At 48.7% G+C, this 21663-nt stretch overlaps 1 protein-coding gene and 1 pseudogene across 2 annotated transcripts in view; one reads left to right on the forward strand and one right to left on the reverse strand.

Annotated features, from left to right (window-relative positions):
* The window catches only part of LOC118836441, an 80348-nt pseudogene extending 79181 nt beyond the window's left edge, over nucleotides 1-1167 (reverse strand).
* ALPL (alkaline phosphatase, biomineralization associated) overlaps nucleotides 1-21663 on the forward strand; it is a 48639-nt gene that overhangs the window by 21878 nt on the left and 5098 nt on the right. For both annotated transcript variants that reach the window (XM_036747802.1, XM_036747803.1), the window contains exons 2-8: nucleotides 6017-6156; nucleotides 9258-9377; nucleotides 10067-10182; nucleotides 11778-11952; nucleotides 12305-12480; nucleotides 16934-17077; nucleotides 19160-19229. In XM_036747802.1, the coding sequence (XP_036603697.1) occupies nucleotides 6048-6156; nucleotides 9258-9377; nucleotides 10067-10182; nucleotides 11778-11952; nucleotides 12305-12480; nucleotides 16934-17077; nucleotides 19160-19229 (910 nt within the window). In that variant the 5' untranslated portion in view covers nucleotides 6017-6047. The remainder of the gene's footprint in view (nucleotides 1-6016; nucleotides 6157-9257; nucleotides 9378-10066; nucleotides 10183-11777; nucleotides 11953-12304; nucleotides 12481-16933; nucleotides 17078-19159; nucleotides 19230-21663) is intronic.

The following is a 21663-nucleotide window of genomic DNA, read 5'->3' on the forward strand; positions in this document are numbered from 1 at the left end:
ATAAAGATCAAATGACCTAATATAAACCTTTTTTATTGTGCAGTCTTTTAGTCACGTCCAGTTCTTCACGAACCCGTTTGGGGCAGAGACACCAGAGTGGTTTGCCATTTTCTTCTCAAGCTTTTTTTTTTTTTAAACAGATTGTTGTAACTAGCCCAGGGTCACACAGCTAGTGTCTGAGGCTGGCTTTGAACTTAGGTCTTCCTGACTCCACATGCCTGGCACTCTATCCACTGTACCAACCACATGCACTATGTAAACCTTTAAATGTGTGCTATGTGACCTGTGATTTTAATTGGTGTAGGGAACTCCAGGTAAGGAAGTTCCCCTTTAATGTAGATCAATATTTTCTCTGCAGGTTGGGTTGTCTCCTTCAAAAGTGGGGGAAGGGCCACAGGGGCACCTTGCTCCCTTAGGAATGTGCCTGTCATTCACTACAGCATGATGTAGTATGCCCCCTAACCCCTAGTGTAGTCTTAGAGCAGAATGACCCAAGACTGAATGGTCTTTTCCAAGACTCATTAGGAAAGGCCCTATGAGCTCGTGGTGTGACTCCCTATGTATGAACAGTTATCTTTGATCCTTCCCAGGCCCCATCCTCCCAACCAGTGAACAGACTGTTCATTTTCCCATAGCCAGCTCCTTGCTTTCTATTCCCATTGGTGTACTCCAGACTCATGGCCAACGATTACAAGGTCCTGGATGGCTGGCAGAGACATTGCTCTTCCCATCAGTTTACTGGTGTGAAAAGTGGGGTTAAATATTTTAGTGACTGCTGACAGAACTTGGTCTCTTGACTTCTTCCTTCCTAAGTCAGTGTTAGGGTCAGATCAGGACTTCTAACCTATCCAACTCACACCTGGCATTAGAGCATTCTTTCTTCTAAAGTTTCTTCCAGTCCTAATATTCCTTGTTCTGTGCTTTAGAGATGATTGGGAGGGATCCAAAAGGTCTTGGCGACTAGGTGGAATGTTGGGATGGGCATAACAAGTAATACAGTAACAAGCTATATAGTCATAGCATTTATAGTGTCTTGAGGTATCTCATTTGATAGTCACAATGGGGTTAAGTGACTTGCCCAGGGTCATGCAGCTACTAAGTATCTGAGGCTGGATTTGAACTATGGTCTTCCCAACTTCCCAGTGCTACTTACTGTCCCACCTCCATGCCTCTAATGTAATGGAAATTGATGTAAAGGCTTATATTTGGGTTAAAAAAAATCTCTTTTAGGGATCACAATTCCATCTGCAAAACAATAATTGAGTGGATGGTTGGTGTGGCAGGAAAGCTAATGCAATTATAAGTTGGCATTGAGAGTAGCCATAAAGAAAACAGGGGTCCCCTCCCTCGTCAGACCACATTTGGAGAATGGTCTTCACAGTTGAGGAAGGACATGGGTGAACCTGAGAGCCTCTAGTGGAGGGCAACCAGGAATAGGAAGGGGTTTGAGGCTATCATTAAAGGAATTGGGAATGGTTAGCTGGGTGGTGCAGTGGACAGAGAGCTGGCCCTGGAGTCTTCCTGATTTCAAATCTGGCCTCCGACACTTAGACTGAACAATAAGCCTGAGAGAGGAAAATCATAGGCCACACATGTGAAGAGCCAGCACGAGGACCACAATCCCAGAATCAGGTGTCTTCTGCTTCTGCCCAGACGCAGATTTAAGAAAGGCCTTCTAACATGAAGGATGAGCTTCCTTGGGAGGTAGTTGGGTTTGACCTTTCTCTAAGCATTGGCTGGATAATCACATGTTGGTTATTCTTCCTGTCCGGGTGTGATGCATTTGGACCAAGGGGCATCCAACCTGAAGATGCTGGGTTCTATTCAGCTCAAAGTCTGTTCATAAAACCTTGGGGTAGTGATAGAAAGGCCCAGAAAGATTGTGGCATGTCTATGGGATGCAGGGAGGAAGTATGTGAAATCTATGCTTCTTCTAATTCTGACATTTTGTGTTCCAAGGTTCCATTAATCTCTACGGCTGTTTTCTCAGTTTGTGTTGTTAAGTTCTCTCTCAGTGCTGAGTTCTAAGGCTCTACCTTAAGACTACCCTGTATTCTAGTCTCCTAGCTCTATGTTCTAAGGGCCCTCCCAGCTCTGAGGCCCTTCCAGCTCTGACATCCTGTGTTCCAAGGCCCTTCCTAGCTCTGACACTCTATATTCCAAGGCCTCTTTCAGCTAGTTCCCCATCAGGTTTGTCATATTTGACCTGGGTATCACCTGACATGGTTGGATGGTTGATTGTCTTGGCGCAGATTGCCAAGCGTGAGTGGCCATATCATGGGTTCATAGATGGAGAACTGGAAGGGGCCTGAGAGGTCATCTAGTCCAACTCTCCCATTTTCTAGATGAAGACGCTGAGACAAAGATTAAATGACTTGCCCAAGATGTCATCCCGTGATGCACTGGCCTTGGGTGAGCAAAGGGGCACTACAGAATGATGGAAAGTGTCCCTGGGTGGCTCCCTTCCAACTGGGTCTGGGTTAGAGTGTGTATTGGGAAGGATGCCAGGCTAGAGGAAAAGGAAACTGCCATCCACAGTTTCTCTGCGGGCTTTTGTCTGGAGGAGAGAATACAGGGAAAGGAATTGAATGGGCAGCTAGTGAGTGGGAGATTGTGTTTGTGTGTGTAGGTGTGGGTGTGTGTGGGTGTAGGTGTGTGAGTGTGTGGGGGGCGGGAGTGGGGGGAGAGGCATATATAAATTCTCTCCTTCCTTTCAGCCTGTAGGCCTCCTTGGCTTCTCGGATAAAATCCCAAGTTCTACAGAAAGCCTTCTCTGTTCCTCCTTAATGCTTCATTAATCAATGCTTATTCTTTGAATTTATAGATAATATGTATTTATATATATAATCTTGTTTGTATGTAACTGTATGTTGTCTCCCCAACTAGACTGTAAGCTCCTTGAAGCCAGGGCATGTCTTTTTTGTTTTTCTTGGTATTCCCAGGGCTTAGCAATGTCTGGCACACAGTAGGGGGCTTCTATTTATTTAAAAACATAAAAATGTTAGCGAAGTGGATTGTCCCTCAATGGTGGCCTTGCCAAGGTTCACCCCTTCTGTTGGTGCCCTTGAGCTGATCTCCTCCCTTCTCTGGAGCTTGCCCCATTGTTAGGGTTGTTAAGCAGTCTCAATCATGTTCAGCTGGCAAACCAAGGTAATCCTTCTCTTCCCTAATCCCATTTTTGTCTTTCATTTATGTTATTGGTTAGTTGTTTCAGACTCCTCATGAACCCATTTGGGCTTTTTTGGACAGATGCTGGGGTGGTTTGCCATTTCCTTCTCCAGCTCCTTTTCCAGATATAAAAACTGAGGCAAATGGGATTAAGTGACTTGTCCAAGGTCACACAGCTAGTGTCTGAGGCTGGATTTGACCCCAGGCCAGGAGCTCTATCAGCTGCATCACCCAGCTGCCCCTATGGACAGTGCTAACTGCCGTTACACTCTACCAAGAGATTGATGGGTGACAGCATATGAAGCAGTTGGTGGGTCTGCTGGCTAGTCATTTCATAGATTACCTATGATGAGTCTCCCTGATTCCAGGCCCACTGTGCCTCCTAGCTGGGTGCTCAGTCTTTAATCTCTCCCTGACTACTGGCTTCTTGGGACACCTACAGAGATGCTTAAGGCTCCTTGACCCTGCCCACCCCATTCTGTGTCTTCAAATGACATTCCTAAGAGTCCCCTTTGTTTTCCTCACTTTCTACCCTCCATTCGTTCTTCTCCCCTGAGCTCCCACCCCACAACTGAACCTGCTCTGTCCAGAGTTATCAGTTTCTTAGCTGCCAAACTTCTCCTCAGGGGTCATACTCCACTTTTCACCAGATGTTTGGATCCTCTCCCTCTGCTTCAGAACATAGACATTCCTGGTTCTCCCATCATCCTCCCAAGGCCTGCAGGGCAGGCACTTAGTGGTTAGGACTTCATTCACTCTCTGACCCCTTACAAGACTTGGAGCCTCACTTTCCCATCTCTAGAGTGGGAACGGTAATAGCACTTCCCTCCCATGGCTATAAGTGGTAGCTATTACTAGGAGGCAGGATGGGGTTAGGTAGACCTGGGATCAGGTTTTCCTTGAGATCAATCTCAGTGCTTCAGGCAACTCTTAAGACCATATGAAATTACAGTTCTAGTCCCTATGCCCCTCTAACAGAAGAGGAAACAGGCCCAGGGTGGGCCAACGGTCATAAGGGAAGTTAGTGACAAAGCATGGGCAGGAACGTGCCTTTCCCTCCCTCTCTCTCCCCCTGCCTAGTGACTTTCACTGGAATCCCGTGAGCTAAGGTCAGTGGTGAAGGTCAGATGTCTCTGCCTGACCCCTGAGCTGGCCCCAGAGCACTCACTTGCCTTGGCCTAATCCTATAGCATTATCCTCCTGAGAGTCCGGTAGGGGAGGTGCTGAATCTGCACGAGTAGTCACTAAGTGCTTTCTGTGCCTGACTCTGCTCTCGCCCGGAGAGTGGAAGCTTTAGGGGGTTCAGAATTTCAGGAAGTCCTGACTTCCAGGCCCAGATCCCAGCATGGCCCTCCTGTCCAGTACTCTGGACCTGGCCCTCACCACAGGCCTCAGCGTCCTGTTTCTAATGCTAATCCTAAGCCTTCTTTGTTATTTTACATGTCGCCTGGCCCGGCCCCTCAGGTAGGTCTGCTTCTTGCCCTGTCTCAGTGTCTCTCTGTCCCCTTCTCTCTTTTTCTCTGTCTCTGTCTCTCTGTCTCTGTCGGTCTCTCTCTCTTCCCCCGCCCCACATTCCTTCTTCCTTCCCTTTACTCTCCCTGTATCTCCCCCTTTTCTCTCTTCAGGCCCTCTTATCCTTTACTTTCCCCATCCTCTCTTTGTTCTTTCTCTTCTCCCTCATCATTCTTCTCATATTTTTCTTCCCTCTTTTCCTATGATCCCTCTTCTCTTCCTCTCTCCCTTTTCTCACTTTCTTTTTTCCCTCCCTTCTGGGAGATGACTCCCTTTGTCCTCATTTACATTCATTTAGAGATGGGATGGAGAAGAGGCATCCCTGAATTCCAGGTGCCCAGCATCACAGAGTGAGCCATGCAGAGGTCCAGACCATTCTGAGTCTGGACCATCCCTACCCTGTGTCCATTCTCCCTTGCCCCTAACGGGTCCCTTCCTCCTGCTCATTGTTTGAGCCTAGCAGAGGGGTTACTAACATGCTAGGTAATAAGTAAGCAGCACACGGAGCAAAGAAAAGGGAAGGGGGCCCAGGCTGGGAGGGGAGGGTGGTGGAGGGGGCAGGGAGGCCTGGCACTCCAAAGCTCCTATTCAAGGCCATTGGCAGAGGGAACGGACTGCTCTGGGTTGCACATAGCACTATGATTGGGCATCAGGGAGCCAATCAGCACTGGGCAGCTGGTGAAAGGGCTGCTACATCTTCAGGAGACAAAAGAAACTTGGATCTGGGCGCTGGGCATTCCCTGTGGCAGGGGGTGGGATGGAGGTAGGGGAAGTTATGCCCGATTTCAGACATCACCTAAGGACTTGAGAACATGGTAGGGAGCGCACCATGAGAAAATGAAGCTAAGAAAAGCAGGAGCATCTTGTTAGGATGGTTCACTTCACTGTGTCTGGACTGTCTGCCCAGGCTTTCTAGCATCCTAACCCAGAACATAGTTATAGAACTAAAGAGCAGGAAAGGGATTTGGAACATAGAACATTAGATCTGGAAGGGACCCTAGAATACAGGGGAGGCCCTTAGAACAGACTGTTAGAGCTGGGAGGGCCTTTAGAACCCAGAATGTCAGAGCTGGGAGGGTCCTTAGAACACAGACTATGAGAACTGGAGGAACCTTCAGTCAGCTCCTTCAGATGAATGGTCAGAGGCTCAAGTACCACCTGAGATGGAGAGGTAGAACATTCCAGGTCAAGATAAGTTAAGGTTAAGCATAATGCAGCTGGGGATATTAGTGTGACTGGGCAAAAGGATACAGTCAGAGCCTGGAGAGTTGAGGGAAGTGGACTGAGCCCTTTCTCCTCTGAGTGCCCATTGCCCAATCTGCCCTCTCTTCCACAGGATTGGCACATCTGTGAACATCTGATTAGCTATGCCTCAGATCTCCAGGCTCAGTCCGGTGAGCAGATCCGCTGACTTCACCATGCTTCTCCTCCTCCTAGGCCTGATGGCCGGAGCCTGCCTCTCCTCCCTTGTACCAGGTAACTGGGGGATGGTGTGATGGGAGGTAAGGGAAGGGATAGAGCTAATGTTCTGGGTGATCAAGATAGCCAGAGTTAAAAGGTAATAGGGAGCCCCTGAAAATCCTTGAGCAGGGTAAGGGGCTGCTACAGTGGGGTCATTTCTGAGCATGAAAATCCCTTTTTCCTAGAAGCTCTGTTTGGCCTCTTGGGACAGGGCTCTGGGGGACAGCCTTGGTAGTTTTTGGCAGATATCCCAATTGCCTTTTCATTCCTGGCTTCAGGAAGCCTTTCCAGCTGACTCTAAAGGATTATATGTAAAAGAAAACCTTGCCTGCCTTGGGTCACTGCCTGGTCATGGCTCATGAGCAGGGGAAGACAATTTGCTTCCACCCCCCTCACCCCCCATCTTTGCAAGAACCTCAGTGTTCAGAGAAGGTTCCTTCAGCCTGAGATTCATACCTCAAAGGAGGTAGAACTGAGAGTTCTTTTGAGCCAGTCTAAGCCTTCAAGAGAAGGAAACTGAAGCCCATAGAAGCCTGTACATTGTGAAGTCAGTCAGGCATGCTTTGAACCATGACCTTCTGCCCTCCACCCCCCCACCCCCCACTGTTGATGGTTCTTTCTACTGTATTGCCATGTTCCCACTGCCTCTTCCCCCTCTGCCTGCTGTTCCTGGCAGGGGCTAGGCTCAGCCTTTGGCAAGATCGCTGCTCCGATTTAAAAAAAAAATTAGAACATTCAGTTCTGAGTTCTAAATTCTCCCCCTCCCTCCTTGCCCACCCATTGAGAAGGCAAACAATACGCTACCTATTTTATGTATATGTATGAAGTCATGCAGAACCTATATTAGCTATGTTGCTTAAAAAAAAAAAAGCAAGAAAAATAAGGGGAAAAAAGTCTGCTTCAATTTCTCTGGAGGCAAAGATCGTTGTCTTGATCAGAGTAGCTAAAGTCATTCATAGGTGATCATCACACAATGCTGCTGTTGCTGTGTACAATGTTCTCCTGGTTCTGCTCACTTCACTTCGCATCAGTTCGTATAAGTCTTTCCAGGAAGGTTTTATGCCCATGTTTTGTGCTCTAGGCTATAGGGCAACAGAAAAGCAACTCTCCCAACTGGCCCCCTTGAGTGATGATTCTCCACCCCCATCCCCCCCAACCCCATGGCCCAGCTGGACCATAGAGTTAACTTAGGATCCAAAATTCTTCTTAATTCTTGTACCAGGAGTTGTCTTGTAGACTGGATAGGGCAAGAAGACTGGAAAAAGAGATTCTGTCCGACATTCTGACAGAGTTGGGAGAGCCATTAGAACAGAGAATGTCAGATCTGAGAAGAGTCTTAGAACCTGGGATGTCAGACCTCAGAAGGCTCTTAGAACACAGAATGTCAGAAGCAAATGGCCTGTCAGACTGTCAGAGCTGGAAGGGGCTTGATATGGAATGTTAGACCTGGAGGGTATCTTATGTTATCTCAGCCAAACCCCTCGTTTTAATGTTAAGAAAATTGTTGTGTGTTTGTCCTTCGTCCCATGACATCAGGGAAATGATGATATGACTTGCATTGACTTTGATTTGAGTGAGGGAGGGCTGTGCAAGGTCACCAGCCTCACTTTCTCCTCCAGAGCCATCTGGGTCCCGTGGCCTGATGTCCTTAAGAAAATTAAGGACCAGAGAAAGGAAATGCCTTGCCTGAGGTCACAGAGCTAGTTCATACCTTTTCCAGGCCTGATCAATGTCATCAATGTGTGAGAAACAAGAAGGGGACCAGGAAAATGCTTTTAGTATGACTAGAGAGATAAGTTTCCCTCACCCCATCCTTCTTTACTTCAGGTGAGAAACCAGCTGTGTCTCTGATTTGAAGTGTGATCTGAGGCCCGGGAGCCTCAATTTCCTCACCTGCCAAATGGGTTTAATATTGCGCTCTTCGCCATGATGTTGCTTGTGAGGATATTCCTTGCTAAGCCTTCAGCCTCCGCCAAACTGGGAGTCAGTTTTCACATTCCTTTTCTCAAGTCTTCCTCAAATTCCTCATTGTGGCACACACGCGGGCCTGAGTTCTCAAATTTCATGCCAGCAAAGCCCAGCCAGCCTGCGGTAGCAGGTCCAAGGCAGGACTGTGCTTGTCCTTCATCAAACAGCCGAAGTGCGGAGAGGCTTGCCCATCACCAGGAGTGTAGCCTATGAGACCCCGTGCAGCATTACCAGGAAGCCTACCTCTAACCCTGCCTGTGGAACCTGGGCCTCTGAATCCCCCTTTGTAAAGAGCAGGGCTAAGTCCCTTTCTCTAGATCACTGAATCTCTGAACCTCTCTGGGCTTCCATTCTGAAATGATAGGGCTAGGCTTTTGTAAGAGTTGAGTTTCACATTTTTCTCCTTCCCCTCCCTCCCTCCTTCCCCACGCAATCTGATATATTTACATGATTGCACATGTATAACCTATATTTCCACATTAGTCATGTTGTAAAAGAAGGAACAGAACAAAAGGGGAAAGCCACAGGGGGAAAAAAGTGAAAATAGTCTGCTTCGGTCTGCATTCAGACTCCAAAGTTCTTTCTCTGGATGTGGCTAGCATTTTCCATCAGGAGTCTTCTGGAGTTGTCTTGGATCATTGTATTGCTTAGAATAACTAAGTCAATCACAGTTGGTCATTGCGCAGTGTTGCTGCTACTGTGCACAGTGCCCTCCTGGTTCTGCTCATGCCACTCAGCGTCAGTTCATTAAGGTTTTTTCTGAAGTCTGCCTGCTGATTTCTTATAGCACAATAATATTCCATTATATTCATATGTAACTTGTTCAGCCATTCCCAACTGATGGGTATCTAGGGAAGGAGTTTTAAATGGCCCCTTTTTAGCAGTCTGAATAAACACATAGGATTAAGTGAATCAGTTATATTGAAATGCATTGCAGGTCCCAAGTTCCAGTTACTAAGAGAGGGAACCTATTAGACTCCTAAGTTAGAGAGGAGTTGCCAGTCCGCACCAGTGGAGGGAATTTCCATGTCTGGGAGTTCCACTGCAGTTCTAGACTGAGAGGGACCCCAAGAGTGGTCGTTGTTGGACTTTCCTTCCCCTCCAGTCCTTGGGCCCTCAGTGCTAACTTGACTCCCCTTTTCATCCAGAGAAAGAGAAGAATCCTCAGTATTGGAGGGACCAGGCACAACAGACCCTCCGGCATGCCCTGAAGCTCCAGAACCTCAACACCAATGTAGCTAAGAATGTGATCTTGTTTCTGGGAGATGGTGAGTGTGGGGAATGGGGCCAGAGGCAGCCAGGGCCAGATGTGGGGGCGGGAGGAACTGGAGGGCCATTCCATGGCAGGCAGGGAGATGATGGGTCTCCAGATATGGGGAGCTAAAGAATTCTCATGGAGTTCTCCAGGGAGTGGGGCACAGTGGGGCAGATCAGCTTACCCCCCACCATCTCACCTAACATGAGGGGGGTTGCTTGGGTTGAGATGTCTTTCCAGCTCTTGAGCTCTCTTGCCCCATACCTATGGAAGAAGAGTGATTCCCTGGAGATGGGGAGATAATGAATCCTTAGAGCCCAGGGCCTAGGTTGGGGAAGAACAGATTGGCAGGCAAAGCTCAGGCCTCTTCCCCAGAGCCTAGACTTTGTTCTGACCACTGGTTCCCATGAGCCTGGGGAGCCCAGCTCCCTAGGAGCCACTGCTGTGGTTTGTGGGGAAGCCTGGGAGGGGCCACGTTTACCCAAGGGGCCAATTAGCTGCATTGAAGCCTGGGAAATCCTCACTCCAAGGCACCCACAGCCTGTGCCTGCCTCTCAAGGGGGCAGGCAGCAGCTGGAGATCATTAATGCCCACATGGCCACATTACTTTGTGGGCCCCAGCTTGGGGCTTGTGGGGAGGGAGGCTCCTGGCGCCAGAGGCCTTGGGAGGAGGCCTCAGAATATGCTGCTCACCCCCTGCAGGAATGGGGGTGTCCACTGTGACCGCTGCCCGGATCCTCAAAGGCCAGCTTCACCACATGTCCGGAGAGGACTTCCAGCTTGAAATGGACAAGTTTCCTTTTGTAGCTCTGTCCAAGGTGAGCATGGACCCTGTCCTCTCCTTCCCATCCACCAGAGTGGGAGAGGTTCCCTTGCTCTCTGTCTCTCTGTATCTCTGCCCTTGGTCTTGTCTTTCTTTCTCATCCCTTTTCATTTCCTTCTCCCCTATCCCCTCTCCAGGCTGATGGTCAACCTTGCCATTCTCCCACAATTTCCTTTCAGTTCCTTTGGGAATCCAGGCTTCTTCTGGCCTCCATACTGAGACCTCAGATCTTTTTGTCCAGGGGATCCTCTTATGCTGTGAAGAGCTTTCATCTTCGACCCTTTATTGACCCTTTATAGCTGGGGCAGGAAGAGAGGGGTGTGTGTGTTTGGGGTGGGGGAGGTGCTAGACAGCCCACACCAGCCCTGGAACCCTTTTCTGAATCCTACATTCTTCTGAGTTGGTCCATTTGGCTTTGAGTGCCAGGCGGCTGGCCACCCTCCTTATCCTCCCTTCCTCATTACTACCTTAAGCCAGTGGACCTCCCTCTTCCCTCTTCCATGTCAGCGGGAAGTGCTGCCTGGCCTCTCCTCCAATCCTGGAGCCCCGTGACCTGAGGCCCACCTGGCATGGATCTGGGCAATCTTGGGCCATAAAGACAGATGGCTGGAGGGGCCATGGCACACCCACCCCAGCCTGTCTGTATCAGGCCTTGTCCTGCACAGGAAGCTTTGGTCTTTCTTCCTACTCCCTGTGAGTTACCTGAGGGTACCAGGAGGGCAGGACCAGATCTGTGCATGACATAAACAATTCAGTCAGGGCAGTGGGGCCAAAGGCAAAGGAGGAAGACGAGACAGGTGGCAGTTGTATTCAGAGCACTAGGCCTGGTTATGTGGTATCTCTTACCACAGTTTCCTCATCTGTAAAGTGAGGATGCTAATATTTGAACTACTACCCCCATGAAGGTGAGCCCCCTTTCTCTCTCTGCTTGTCTTTTTTCTCTGTGTCTCCCCACTCTCTTTGTCTCTGTCTTTCTCTGTCTCTCCCTCTCCTGTCTTTGTCTCTCTCGCCACTCTGTCTCTCTCTCCTCTGTCTTCCTGTCTGCCTCTACTCTAGCTCTCTGTCTCTGTCTCTATCTTTCTGTCTCTTCTTTCCCTGTGTCTGTCTCTTTCTCATCAGATGGTTTGTGCCCCTCCTTTTCAGTTATCTTGCCTGCCCTTATGTTAGCACTAAAAGTGTCTTTAGAGACCATCTAGTTCAAGCCCCTCATTTTACAGACAGAAACTGAACCCCTGGCCACATCCTACTCCAGGGTTCTTTCTCCCAAACCTCCATAACTTCTCCTCCACTCAAATTATAAGCTCTGAGAGCAGGGCTCAGATCGGTGCCAGGAGGTCCCAATACAGGAGGGCCTCACACAATAGGTACTTAAGTGATTTTTGGATGAATAACTCTTGGCACTGGCATGGGGGGGTGGTAGAAGCCTATGTGGGGGCATGAGGCTTGGGGAGTTGCGCCTCTGGCTCTTTCACGCTCCAGAAGCCCCTTAGGTTTGGGGGACAAAGCCTCACCCAATGTCACAGGTAAGCAGGATGAGAGAGGGTCTAGACAGCCTTTGGCATCACCTAACAAAGTGTCCTTTACCCCTAGACCTACAACACCAATGCCCAGGTTCCTGATAGTGCTGGGACGGCCACCGCATACCTGTGTGGAGTGAAGAGCAACGAGGGCACACTTGGTGTGAGTGCCGCCGTCGTCCGGTCACAGTGCAATACCACAAAAGGCAATGAGGTCACCTCCATCTTACGCTGGGCTAAGGATGCAGGTAAGGAGTGGGGGGTTGAGGGGTGGGCAGGGTGGACACTTGGTCTACTTCCCTCCCCAGACTCCTGGGGGGGCCCTACCCTGAGAAGTTCTTTGGGCCTCAGTTTCCACCTCACTTAGAGGGCTCTGATCTATGAACTGTTTATTAAGCACCTACTGTATGCACTGGATGGGTTTAGAGGGGTTTGTGAGCCAGTCCCTGTCTCCAAGGAGCCAATGTTTGTATAGTACAAATATAAGTTATGTCATCAGCCCCTCAGCAACCCTGTGGGGGCTTCTTTTTATCTGGTCCTGAGGTTGCATTAGTTTAGGGGAGCCCATCCCTAGAAATAATCCTCTTTTCCCTGACTCAGGCAAATCTGTTGGCATCGTGACCACCACCCGAGTGAACCATGCTACACCCAGTGCCGCCTATGCACACTCTGCTGATAGGGATTGGTATTCTGACAACGAGATGCCCACTGAGGCCTTGAGCCAGGGCTGCAAGGACATTGCCCACCAGCTCGTCCACAACATCCCAGATATTGAGGTGAGACCTAGGAGGTGGGAGCCCTAAGTGACCACAGCCTCTGGGGGAAAGAACCATGAAATACAACAACAAGAAAGGCCCTTAGATCACAAGTGGAAGGGCCCTTAGAGCTGAAATGGATCTTAGAACAGACAATGTAAGAACTGAGAGGCAGCTTGGAACACAGAATGTCAGCTCTGGAAGAGACCTTAGAACATAGAATGCTAGACCTTAGAACACAGAGACTGGAGGTCTTAGAACATAGAATGTCAGAGCTGGGAATAGCCTTAGAACAGAATGTCAGGCTGGGAAATAGAACATAGATTTGGAAAGAATACTAAATGTTAGAATGTAGAATGTATTGGAAATGGGAAGGATCTAGAACAGGGGTGGGGGAACCTGCGGCCTTAAGGCTACATGGGCCTTTCGACTAAATCCAAAATTTACAGAACAAATCCCAGGTTCCCCACCCCTGATCTAGAACATAAAATGTCAGAGCTGTTCCAGGATCTCTTTAAACCCCTCATTGAAACTGGGGGCCAGAGAAAGGGTGACAGACAGCCAGTTTAGTGGTAGAGGCAGGCTTGGGACTTGACTTCTACTGACTTCTGCTATCCAAGGTTGTCTTAGAAGAGACCTCCCCAGAACATCTTCTCAGCAAGGGGTAGAGGCAGGTGGAAAGAAGGAACTAGCAATACATTCTTGAGATGAATAGAGAACTTTTCCACTTGATGTTCGTTAGGTGGCCTTTTATGGGGAAGGAGCAGGTGAGTTGGGGTGAACATAGGTAGTAGAGTTGAGAAAAGATGGGTAAGATGGGAGGGAAGAGGAGAAAGTACCCCCACATACACACTTCAGTGATGGCTGCAGTTGGTTTAGGGGGAGCCTCCAGCACAGAGCAAGGCCCAGGACCTCATCATTTGGGGCTGGGTGTGTGGCAGCAGTCTGCCTTCCTGGGGGCCTAGGAAGGGAGGGCAGGGCCCCCAGGGCCTGCCATGGGAAGAGCCTGGGCAGGCTCCCCACGCAGATCTGAGGGACACCTGGGCTATTAAAGGATTTGAGGTTAAAGGCAAGGAGGTAACTGAGGGGATTTGCCCTGGGGCTGGGCCAGGGGTAAACAGTAATCTGGAGCCTTTCTGGGCTCAGCAGATCTGGGGTGGGGTGGGGGGGTTCAGGCAAAGTGGATTTTTAGCCCCAGCAGGCTGGGACCTGGCTCTGTCTGTGTGGGGCTTAGGGAAGAGGACTGCTTGATGACCTAACGAGCCCCCCTTGGGATTGAGGCTTCAGGTCCTGGCAGAAATGGGGTGGAAAGTGAAGAGCGGACTGGCGTCAGGGGACCCGGCTCTGAATGGGGTGGAATGTGAAGTGGCAGTGGAGTGGAATGTGAAGTGTAGGCTTTAAATCCCACCTTGGCACTTTTACCTGGGTGATCCTGGGCAGCTGAGGCATGTCATCTGTCACCTGGTTGGACTAAGATCTCTTGTGTCTGCATATGGGGTCTAGTATCTTCTCTGGCCTTAAGTGGACCTGAGCCAGCTAGGGGGCACCATGGTGCACTGGGCCTCTATTCAGGAAGACCTGAGTTCAAATTTGACTTCAGACTCTTGCTAGTTATATGACCCTAAGGAAGTCTCTTAACCTCTCTGCCTTCATTGCTCCAAGTTGGGAGGACAAAGTGAGAAAATATTTGTAAAGTAGCTGGCACACAGCAGGCACTTGGTAAATGCTTCATCTTCCTTCCTTCTTTGGTTTTACCCTCTGGGTTGGACAAAGGAGGTCCTCCCTAAATTCTGTGTTTTTCCCCCCTTTCCCATCTACCTCTCCCATGCCCTTTCAGCTTTTCTCTCCTTATCCCCAGAAGACACTGGTGTTCTCTTCCTCTCCCCTTCTCTTTCTTGTCTCCTCCCTCTCTCTTCTCCCCCCTCTTTTTTTCCTTTCTCCTTTCTCTTACCCCTTTCCCATCTCCCCCATTTCCCTAGTCCCCAGGCTGTGGATGAAACAGAAATCCTGGTGTCCGCCCTATAAATAAATATCTTTTGCTTTAAAAAAAAAAAAGACACCAAACCCGAAAGCCAAACATCAACTCTGTGATTTGGGAGTTTAATGAGCCTGTGTGAAGTCTCTGCCTGGGGAAGGAATGATGGTGTGGTGGGAGCAGATTGGGGGGTTCATTTTTCCAGGGCTGGCCCTGTTACCATAAAGATCCCAAAGGCTTTGGCTCCGTGGGGATGAGAAGAGCTGGGATCTGGGGATACATTCCCTCTCCCTGCCAACCCTCTGGTTCCTGAGGCCTAGGCTGGGAGCCTGGAATGGTTCTGGCCAGGTGTCCACTAGGAATCCACACTGGGCCTGTTTCTCTGTCCCGGGCTCCCCCACTGCCTGGCAGTTAGCCTCTGTTTCCTTATCTATAAGATGGAGAAGGGATGCTTGTTGTGAGGAATGAGCTTTAAGGGCTTCTGAAATAGGAAAAGTTTGGATTTGGGGGGATTTTTTTTCAGTTGTAATGGAGGATAGAGCACCTGACCTGGAGTCAGGAAGACCTGAGTTCAAATCCAGCCTCAGACACGTATTAGCTGGATGACCTTGGGCAAGTCACCTAACCCTGTTTGCCTCAGTTTCCTCATATGTAAAAAAAGCTGGAGAAGGAAATGGCAAACCACTCCAGTATCTCTGCCAAGGAAACCCCAAATGGGGTCACAAAGAGTCAGACAGGGCTGAACAAGATGAGGAAATCGAGATTCAGCATATTCAGTTGAATAAATCCAATAAACATTAAGTACCTGCTATGTGCTAGGCACTATGCAAGGTGTTGTCCTCAAGGTGCTTACAATCTAATGAACAGTCACTTGCTTAAGGTCACACTTATTAGTAACTGGCAGAGGATGTTATCCAAAAACTCTGTATAGCATAATTCCCAGACCCGTCATTTAAGGTTGGTTCTGGCTTCAACCTAGGGCATGGTTGGGAGGTCAAATCCCATCCCTGCCTTTTACTACTTCTGCAACTGGGTTACTTCCCTGCTCTGGAACTGAGAGTTTAACCAGATGATTTCTAAGGGTCCTTCTCATGGGCTGAGGATCTTATGAAACCGAGACTACCCGAACCCTTTGTCTTCAAGCCCAACAAGAGGGCCAGAGCAGGAGGGGGCAAAAAGACAGCCAACCCTAGCCATGTGTCTTCTCCGGGCTCCATCAAGGCTGGTGTCACTCGGGGGCAATGTCCTGGGCCCCATGCCCCGGGACCTGGGGCCGGGCCGGTGACAGGAGGACACCGGTCACTGTTTTGCTCTTCTCCCCAGGTTAAAAATAGCCAGAACTTCAAACACTAACTCCCAAGGAAAACAAACACTCCTGCACCTTCGTCTGTCACCCCCGTGGATGGCCGGTGGTGGTGGGATAAAATTAGGGTAGCTTTGATAAACAGACAGCATGTCCTCAGCTCGCCCTCCCCTCCACGCCTTTTGATGGGGATGCTTGCTGTTTGCCCAGGGCTGTGGTGGGAATGACTCTGGTCAGCAGCCAGACTGCCCATTCAGACCTCCCTGGTTCAGAAGGAGATGGGCAAGCCAGCCCAGAGCTGGGGTTTTCTAGCTGGGAATTTGGAGGTTTGGTGTCTTGTGCCGCCCCTGAATCCTCTTTACCTCATGTCCTTTGAATGCCATTTTACCCTGCTTGTCCTTTAAGCTGAATTGGGGGGTGGGGTTGTGTTGAGGGACAGTGTGTGTATATTGTGGGGAGCAGGACAAGACACATATAACTTCTATTTACCTCCTGTATGTCTTCCAGCTAACCTAGACCACAGCCCTGCCATAGATGCGTGATCTAATTAACCCTCCCATCCAGGGCAGATGGAGGCCTGCTTTTTCTCCTTTGAGACCTTGAGGCCCCAGAGAAGAGACTTAGGAAAGGTCATGCAGCCATCCAAGTAGCAGAAGCCACAACCAAACCCAAATTGTCAGATCATAAAGGGATTTTTCTTTCAATCCTTGGATTCTCTGGGTCAAAAAGCCCAGATGTTTTAGTTATCTTCTGATAGCAGATTACAAACTGCTTTCAGAAATTCACAGCTTAGTTAATAGTGCATCAGTGTACCTATCTTTCCCTAGCCCTTCCAGCATTGACTTTTTCTTTTCATCATAGATGTCAATTTGAGTTGTTTTAATTTACATTTCTCTTATTAATGATAATTAGTTTGCAATTCTTTTGAGAACTATTATCCATTAGGGGACAGTTCGTGTTATATATTTGTGTTTCTGTATTTGTTCTTACCGGGCCATTGATTTCATTGGTGTAGGGAGTTCTAGGTGAAAAATTTCCATCAATGCAGAACCCACACCAAATCCAAAGATTATTCCACTACACCATTTGTGACCCCCTTGGAGCTGTTATCAGTCAGCAAATTTATTGAGCTACTACTATGTGCCATGGGCAGTTCTTCCAACTTAGGGGTCTGACAACTCTTTCTCTTTGTTTAGGTAATCATGGGTGGAGGCCGGAAATATATGTTTCCTAAGAACACAACTGATGTGGAGTATGGGGATGAAGAGAAGGCAAGAGGGACAAGGCTGGACGGGCAGTTCCTTGTCAATGTCTGGAAGGATAAGAAGCCTCGGAACAAGGTATCATAACCAGTGGGTGAATAATGCATTTATTCCTAAAGCTGGATTCCACTCCTGAATCCAGAAAAAGATGAGTCAGCAGTGACTGCACCAGGCAGGCCAGGACTGAAGTGTTAAAACCATAGAGAGAAAGGCTCCCAAAAAGAAGGAAAGTGATGTGGTGAGAGGGGGATTTGGACTAATTTAACCACAAAATGGGGCTGTTCCCCAGGGGCCCCAGGCTTGGGAGTCCCCAAAGCCCCATATCTTAGACATAATGACTAATTATTGCAGGTGGTGCTACCCCACCACCATACCTACACTTAGATCCAAGCTGGATAAGGGGAAACAGCAGGAAGGGACATTAGAACATAGAATGTCACCCCTCAAGACCTTAAAATACAACGTTAGGCTAGGAACGTGTCAGCTGAAAGTGTTTTTAGAACATAGCATGAGCAAGAAAGGGACCTCAAGTATCTAGTCCAACCCGATCATTTTCCAGAGAGTGGTTTGGCCCAGGTTGGGGCAGCCCTAGGTCACACAGCTGTTTAGTGGTAGAGCTGGGATTCCAAGCCTGCTCTGCCCCTCCAACCCAGAGCTCCTCCTGCTCTACTGTGTTTTCAATGGTCACAAATCGCATATTCCACTCCTTGAAAGGGTTTCATGCTGAGGTTCACCTTAGTGGGTGGCAGACCTTGGGCTGCCTGAGGAAATCTTGGGTGAGGGATTTCCCTTTTCCAGATCCATTGGATTAGACTAGATGACCCCTAAGGTTACTTCTTGATTCTTGAGCTACCTCTCCACCCTTTGGATATCTCTAAACTCTGAATAGATTATCAGGTCCCTCCCAGGTCTGGCACTCTATTATCCTATGAAACTTTCTCACTGAAGCCTCCCAGAAAGATGCCTTAGGTGGCCACCCAAGGATCCCACCATGAGAGCCACAAGGAGATAGCTGGCCCTTTAAATCTGATGCTCCCCAGGCATCTGGGTGGGCATGAGGGGAGCCACGATGGGGGAAGGGCAAGAAGACAGGGTCTGAAAATGACTGTGGTCAGAGCTGCTGAAGACAGTGGTAAGCGGCTGTGGTGGGGTCAGTTTTGATGTGGCTGAATGGTCCTTCTAGGATTATATTTCTAATTGTTCCTGACATGACCCGCCCCACCCCCTGCTTCTCCTTCCCTTCTAGTTTGGGGAGGGGAGAAGGCCAGTGATGGGAACTCAGCCATCTGGAGTTGGGGGAGGGCTTTGTGTGCCTGGAAATAATTCTCATATCTGGTAAGAAGGTTCCTAGGCCATGGAGGAGGAAGGATGATTACTGACACTGGGATGTGCAGGGCAAAACAATTACATACCTATTTGCATACGATTTGTTTGCTACCTAAAATAAGCAGGTACCCCCTCCTTCCGTCTTCCCCTAGTCCCATAAGCAGCACCCACATTTTCTGAATGGAATGACAAAAAGTAACCTGAATTGGCAGTCAAGGAATCAGGTTTGTCTGGTCCTGGCTCAAGCATGTACTAGCTATGGGACTCCAGGCCTCATTTCTCTCATTTGTAAAATTAGGGAGGGGATAGAAACAGAGAGACAGCACCGAAGGCTCCTCCCAGGTCCAACTTACTATGTCTAATGTTCTGTGTTCTAAAAGCCCTCTAGCTCTGACATTCTGTGCTCTAAGGGTTCTCTGAGCTCTGACACAGCCTGTGTTCTAAGGGCCCTCCCAGTTCTGACATCCTGGGTTTTAAAGCTCTCCCAGCTCTAACATTCTGTGTTCTAAGGACCCTCCCAGCCCTGACAGTGTGTTCTAAGGCCCCTTCTAGCTCTGACAGTCTGTATTCCCAATTCCAACATTTGTGTTCTAAGGCCTTTCCAGTTTCTAGCTAGTGCCTAGCTAGCTAGCTCAGCATTCTGTGAATTATAAGACATAAGTCACTGTACCTTCAGACAAGCCCTCAGACAAACCTAGTTGAGTTCTGATCAGGTGCTCTAGGGCTGTGGCCTGTCTTGAGGACATCCTGTGGGCCTGGCTGATTTCTCTGCTGACCCTGGGTTCCTCTAGCTCTTAGTCTGCCTCTGACCATCCATGTTTTTTTTTCTCCTAGAATGCCCACTATGTCTGGAACCGCATGCAGCTGCTAGACCTGGACTTGGACCGTGTGGACTTCCTCCTAGGTGAGTAGGGGAGAACAAGGACCAATGGAGGTGAACTCCTCAGTACCCCCTGCCCTCAGGCTCTATCCAGGCCCTTCGAGATTAGAGAGGCTGAGCAATGAGATCTTCTAGTAGGATTAGGCCTGGGAGTAAGGTCAGCTTATTGCTGAGGTCTGAGGTATCTCCCTAGTCTTGTTCAGTCTTTTCAGTCATGTCCAACTCTTTGACTCCTAGTTTTGGTGTTTGGAGCAGAGGCAGCTTATTGGATACAGGGAAGCCGGGGTCAGGGGCTGTGGGAGGCTCAGGGTGCATCCCACCATGTGGCAGAGAAATTGGACTTCTTGCTTCTAATTCTTGCATCCTGCATGTGCTCATCTCCCTGGATCTCTTGTGAAAGGAAGGGTGTGGCCTCTTAAATCCCCTTTTAGCTCTTAAATCCTATGATCCATCCTCCCCAGTCCCAAGAGCATGGTTCCTTGTGAATCATACCTCCTGGGTGTCGGGCAAGTCCCAGCAAGGCCTCTAACAAAGCTTCCCTCGGCAGCGGTGATGGTGATGATGATGGTGATGGTGCCCTTGATACTCTGCATTCCTTAAAATATTTCTGTGTAAGGTCGGTGGAGCATCCCTAATCTCCATTTTACAGATGAAATAGCTGAGGTCGGCAATGTAAAATGACTCAAGTTTCTTTGCAGTTTTTCCCTCTTCAGAGTTTTAAAGATCTAGCTCCCAGGGTCACCGGGGACTGAGGCTCCATTCACAAGGCAACCAGTCCATTACATAATATTATTGCCAAGCAATAAAGCATGAAGAGACACCCCCTGTGTGGGGAAGGGGTGTGGGACAGTGGAGTCCAAGGACCTTGGTCCTATTGCCAGTCCTGTTTCATACTCCCTGTGGGTCTCTGGGTAAATCAATTTCTTTCTTTGCGAAATGGAGTATTGAACTGAGACACTTTGTATTGTGTATCTGATAGAGGGGCCAAGTTGGCACGTTCTCATTGAACCTGGGCTCATCCTTTCCTACTGGGTTGCCAACGCCTTCATTCCAGAGCCCGGAGCTAGTCTCAGCAAGGTCTCTCTCTAAGCATGACAGCTATCTTGAAGAGAGTAGACCTGTGCAGCTGCCCCCCAGAGAGCAAAGTAGGAGCAAGGCTGGGGAACCTGAGGTAGATGCAGATATTAGGGGGAAAAAAACTTCCAACACTGGCTTTGGAAATGCGTTGCCTCAAAGTAGTGAGTTCCCCTTCACTAGAGGGATTCGAGCAGAGCTGAATAATCATTTGTTGTCTTTTTTATTCTACTTTTTAATAAACATTGTATTTTCCCTCCCAACCCCCAAAATAAAAAACAAAACCCTCGCAACAAATGTGTTCTCAAGCAAAACAAATTCCCTTGTGGCTCATATGTCTGCTTCTGCAGCAAGGCCGTCCCTTTATCAGGAGCTGGGCACCAGAGTTGGGATCATTGGCTGAGAGGTGTGCTAGAGGGTCTTGGAAGCCCTTTTCAGCTCTGACACAGTCCCAGGAAATGCAGGGTGTGCCCTCAGTGAAATTAAACTCTGGCATGGCAACAGCCTGTGAAGGAACAGAGACACAGTGTCCTCTGCCATAGAGACATCCTGCATGTACACACCATGCCTTTTAGCCTTTGTTGCTGAATTCTACCGTGAAATACAGTTCTGGAGGCCAAGGATCTTGGTTTTTTGTCCTTTTTCCCCCAGTACCATGTAGACAGTAGGGGCTTAATAAATGCTTGTTGGAATAGATAGCCATTAGCCATTGTGCTATTCAGACTATACTTAATTGCACCCAGGCTGTGGTCTGTACCCTAGCCATACATATGCTGTATACATGAAGACTGGCCCATCAACATTTTTAGGCAAGTTGGGAAAATATAACACATCCCCTGCTCTCAAAGAGCTTGTTTACATTCAGTTTGGAGCTGGGGGTCGGATGTTGTTATTTTTAGTTGTGTCCGACTCTTCATGACTCCATTTGGGGTTTTCTTGGCAGAGATACTGGGGTGGTTTGCCATGTCCTTCTCCAGCTCATTTTACAGCTGAGGAAACTGAGGTAGACAGGGTTAAGTGACTTGCCCAGGGTCACACAGCTAGTGAGTATCTGAGGCCAGATTTGAATTCATGAAGGTAAGTTTTCCTGATTCCAGGCCTTGGGCTCTATCCGCTGCACCATCTAGCTGCCCCTGTATATCTATGTATGACTATGAGTCACTTGCATCTTATTCATTTTCCATAGTGCAAAAACTGAAGGCTATCCCGTTCTTGATATCCATATGGTACGTTGTATGCCTCTATACAGTTGGCTTGTGTACCATGTCAGAGGAATGACCAGTACAGAGGTATGGTAGGGTGAGACTAGGAAACAGTCTTGTTTGTCTCCATGAGAAAGTTTGAGAAACCAAGGTAGAAAAGGTAGATTGGAGCCAGACAGTGA

Source organism: Trichosurus vulpecula, chromosome 2, assembly GCF_011100635.1.
Source record: "Trichosurus vulpecula isolate mTriVul1 chromosome 2, mTriVul1.pri, whole genome shotgun sequence".
Lineage (NCBI taxonomy): Eukaryota > Metazoa > Chordata > Mammalia > Diprotodontia > Phalangeridae > Trichosurus > Trichosurus vulpecula.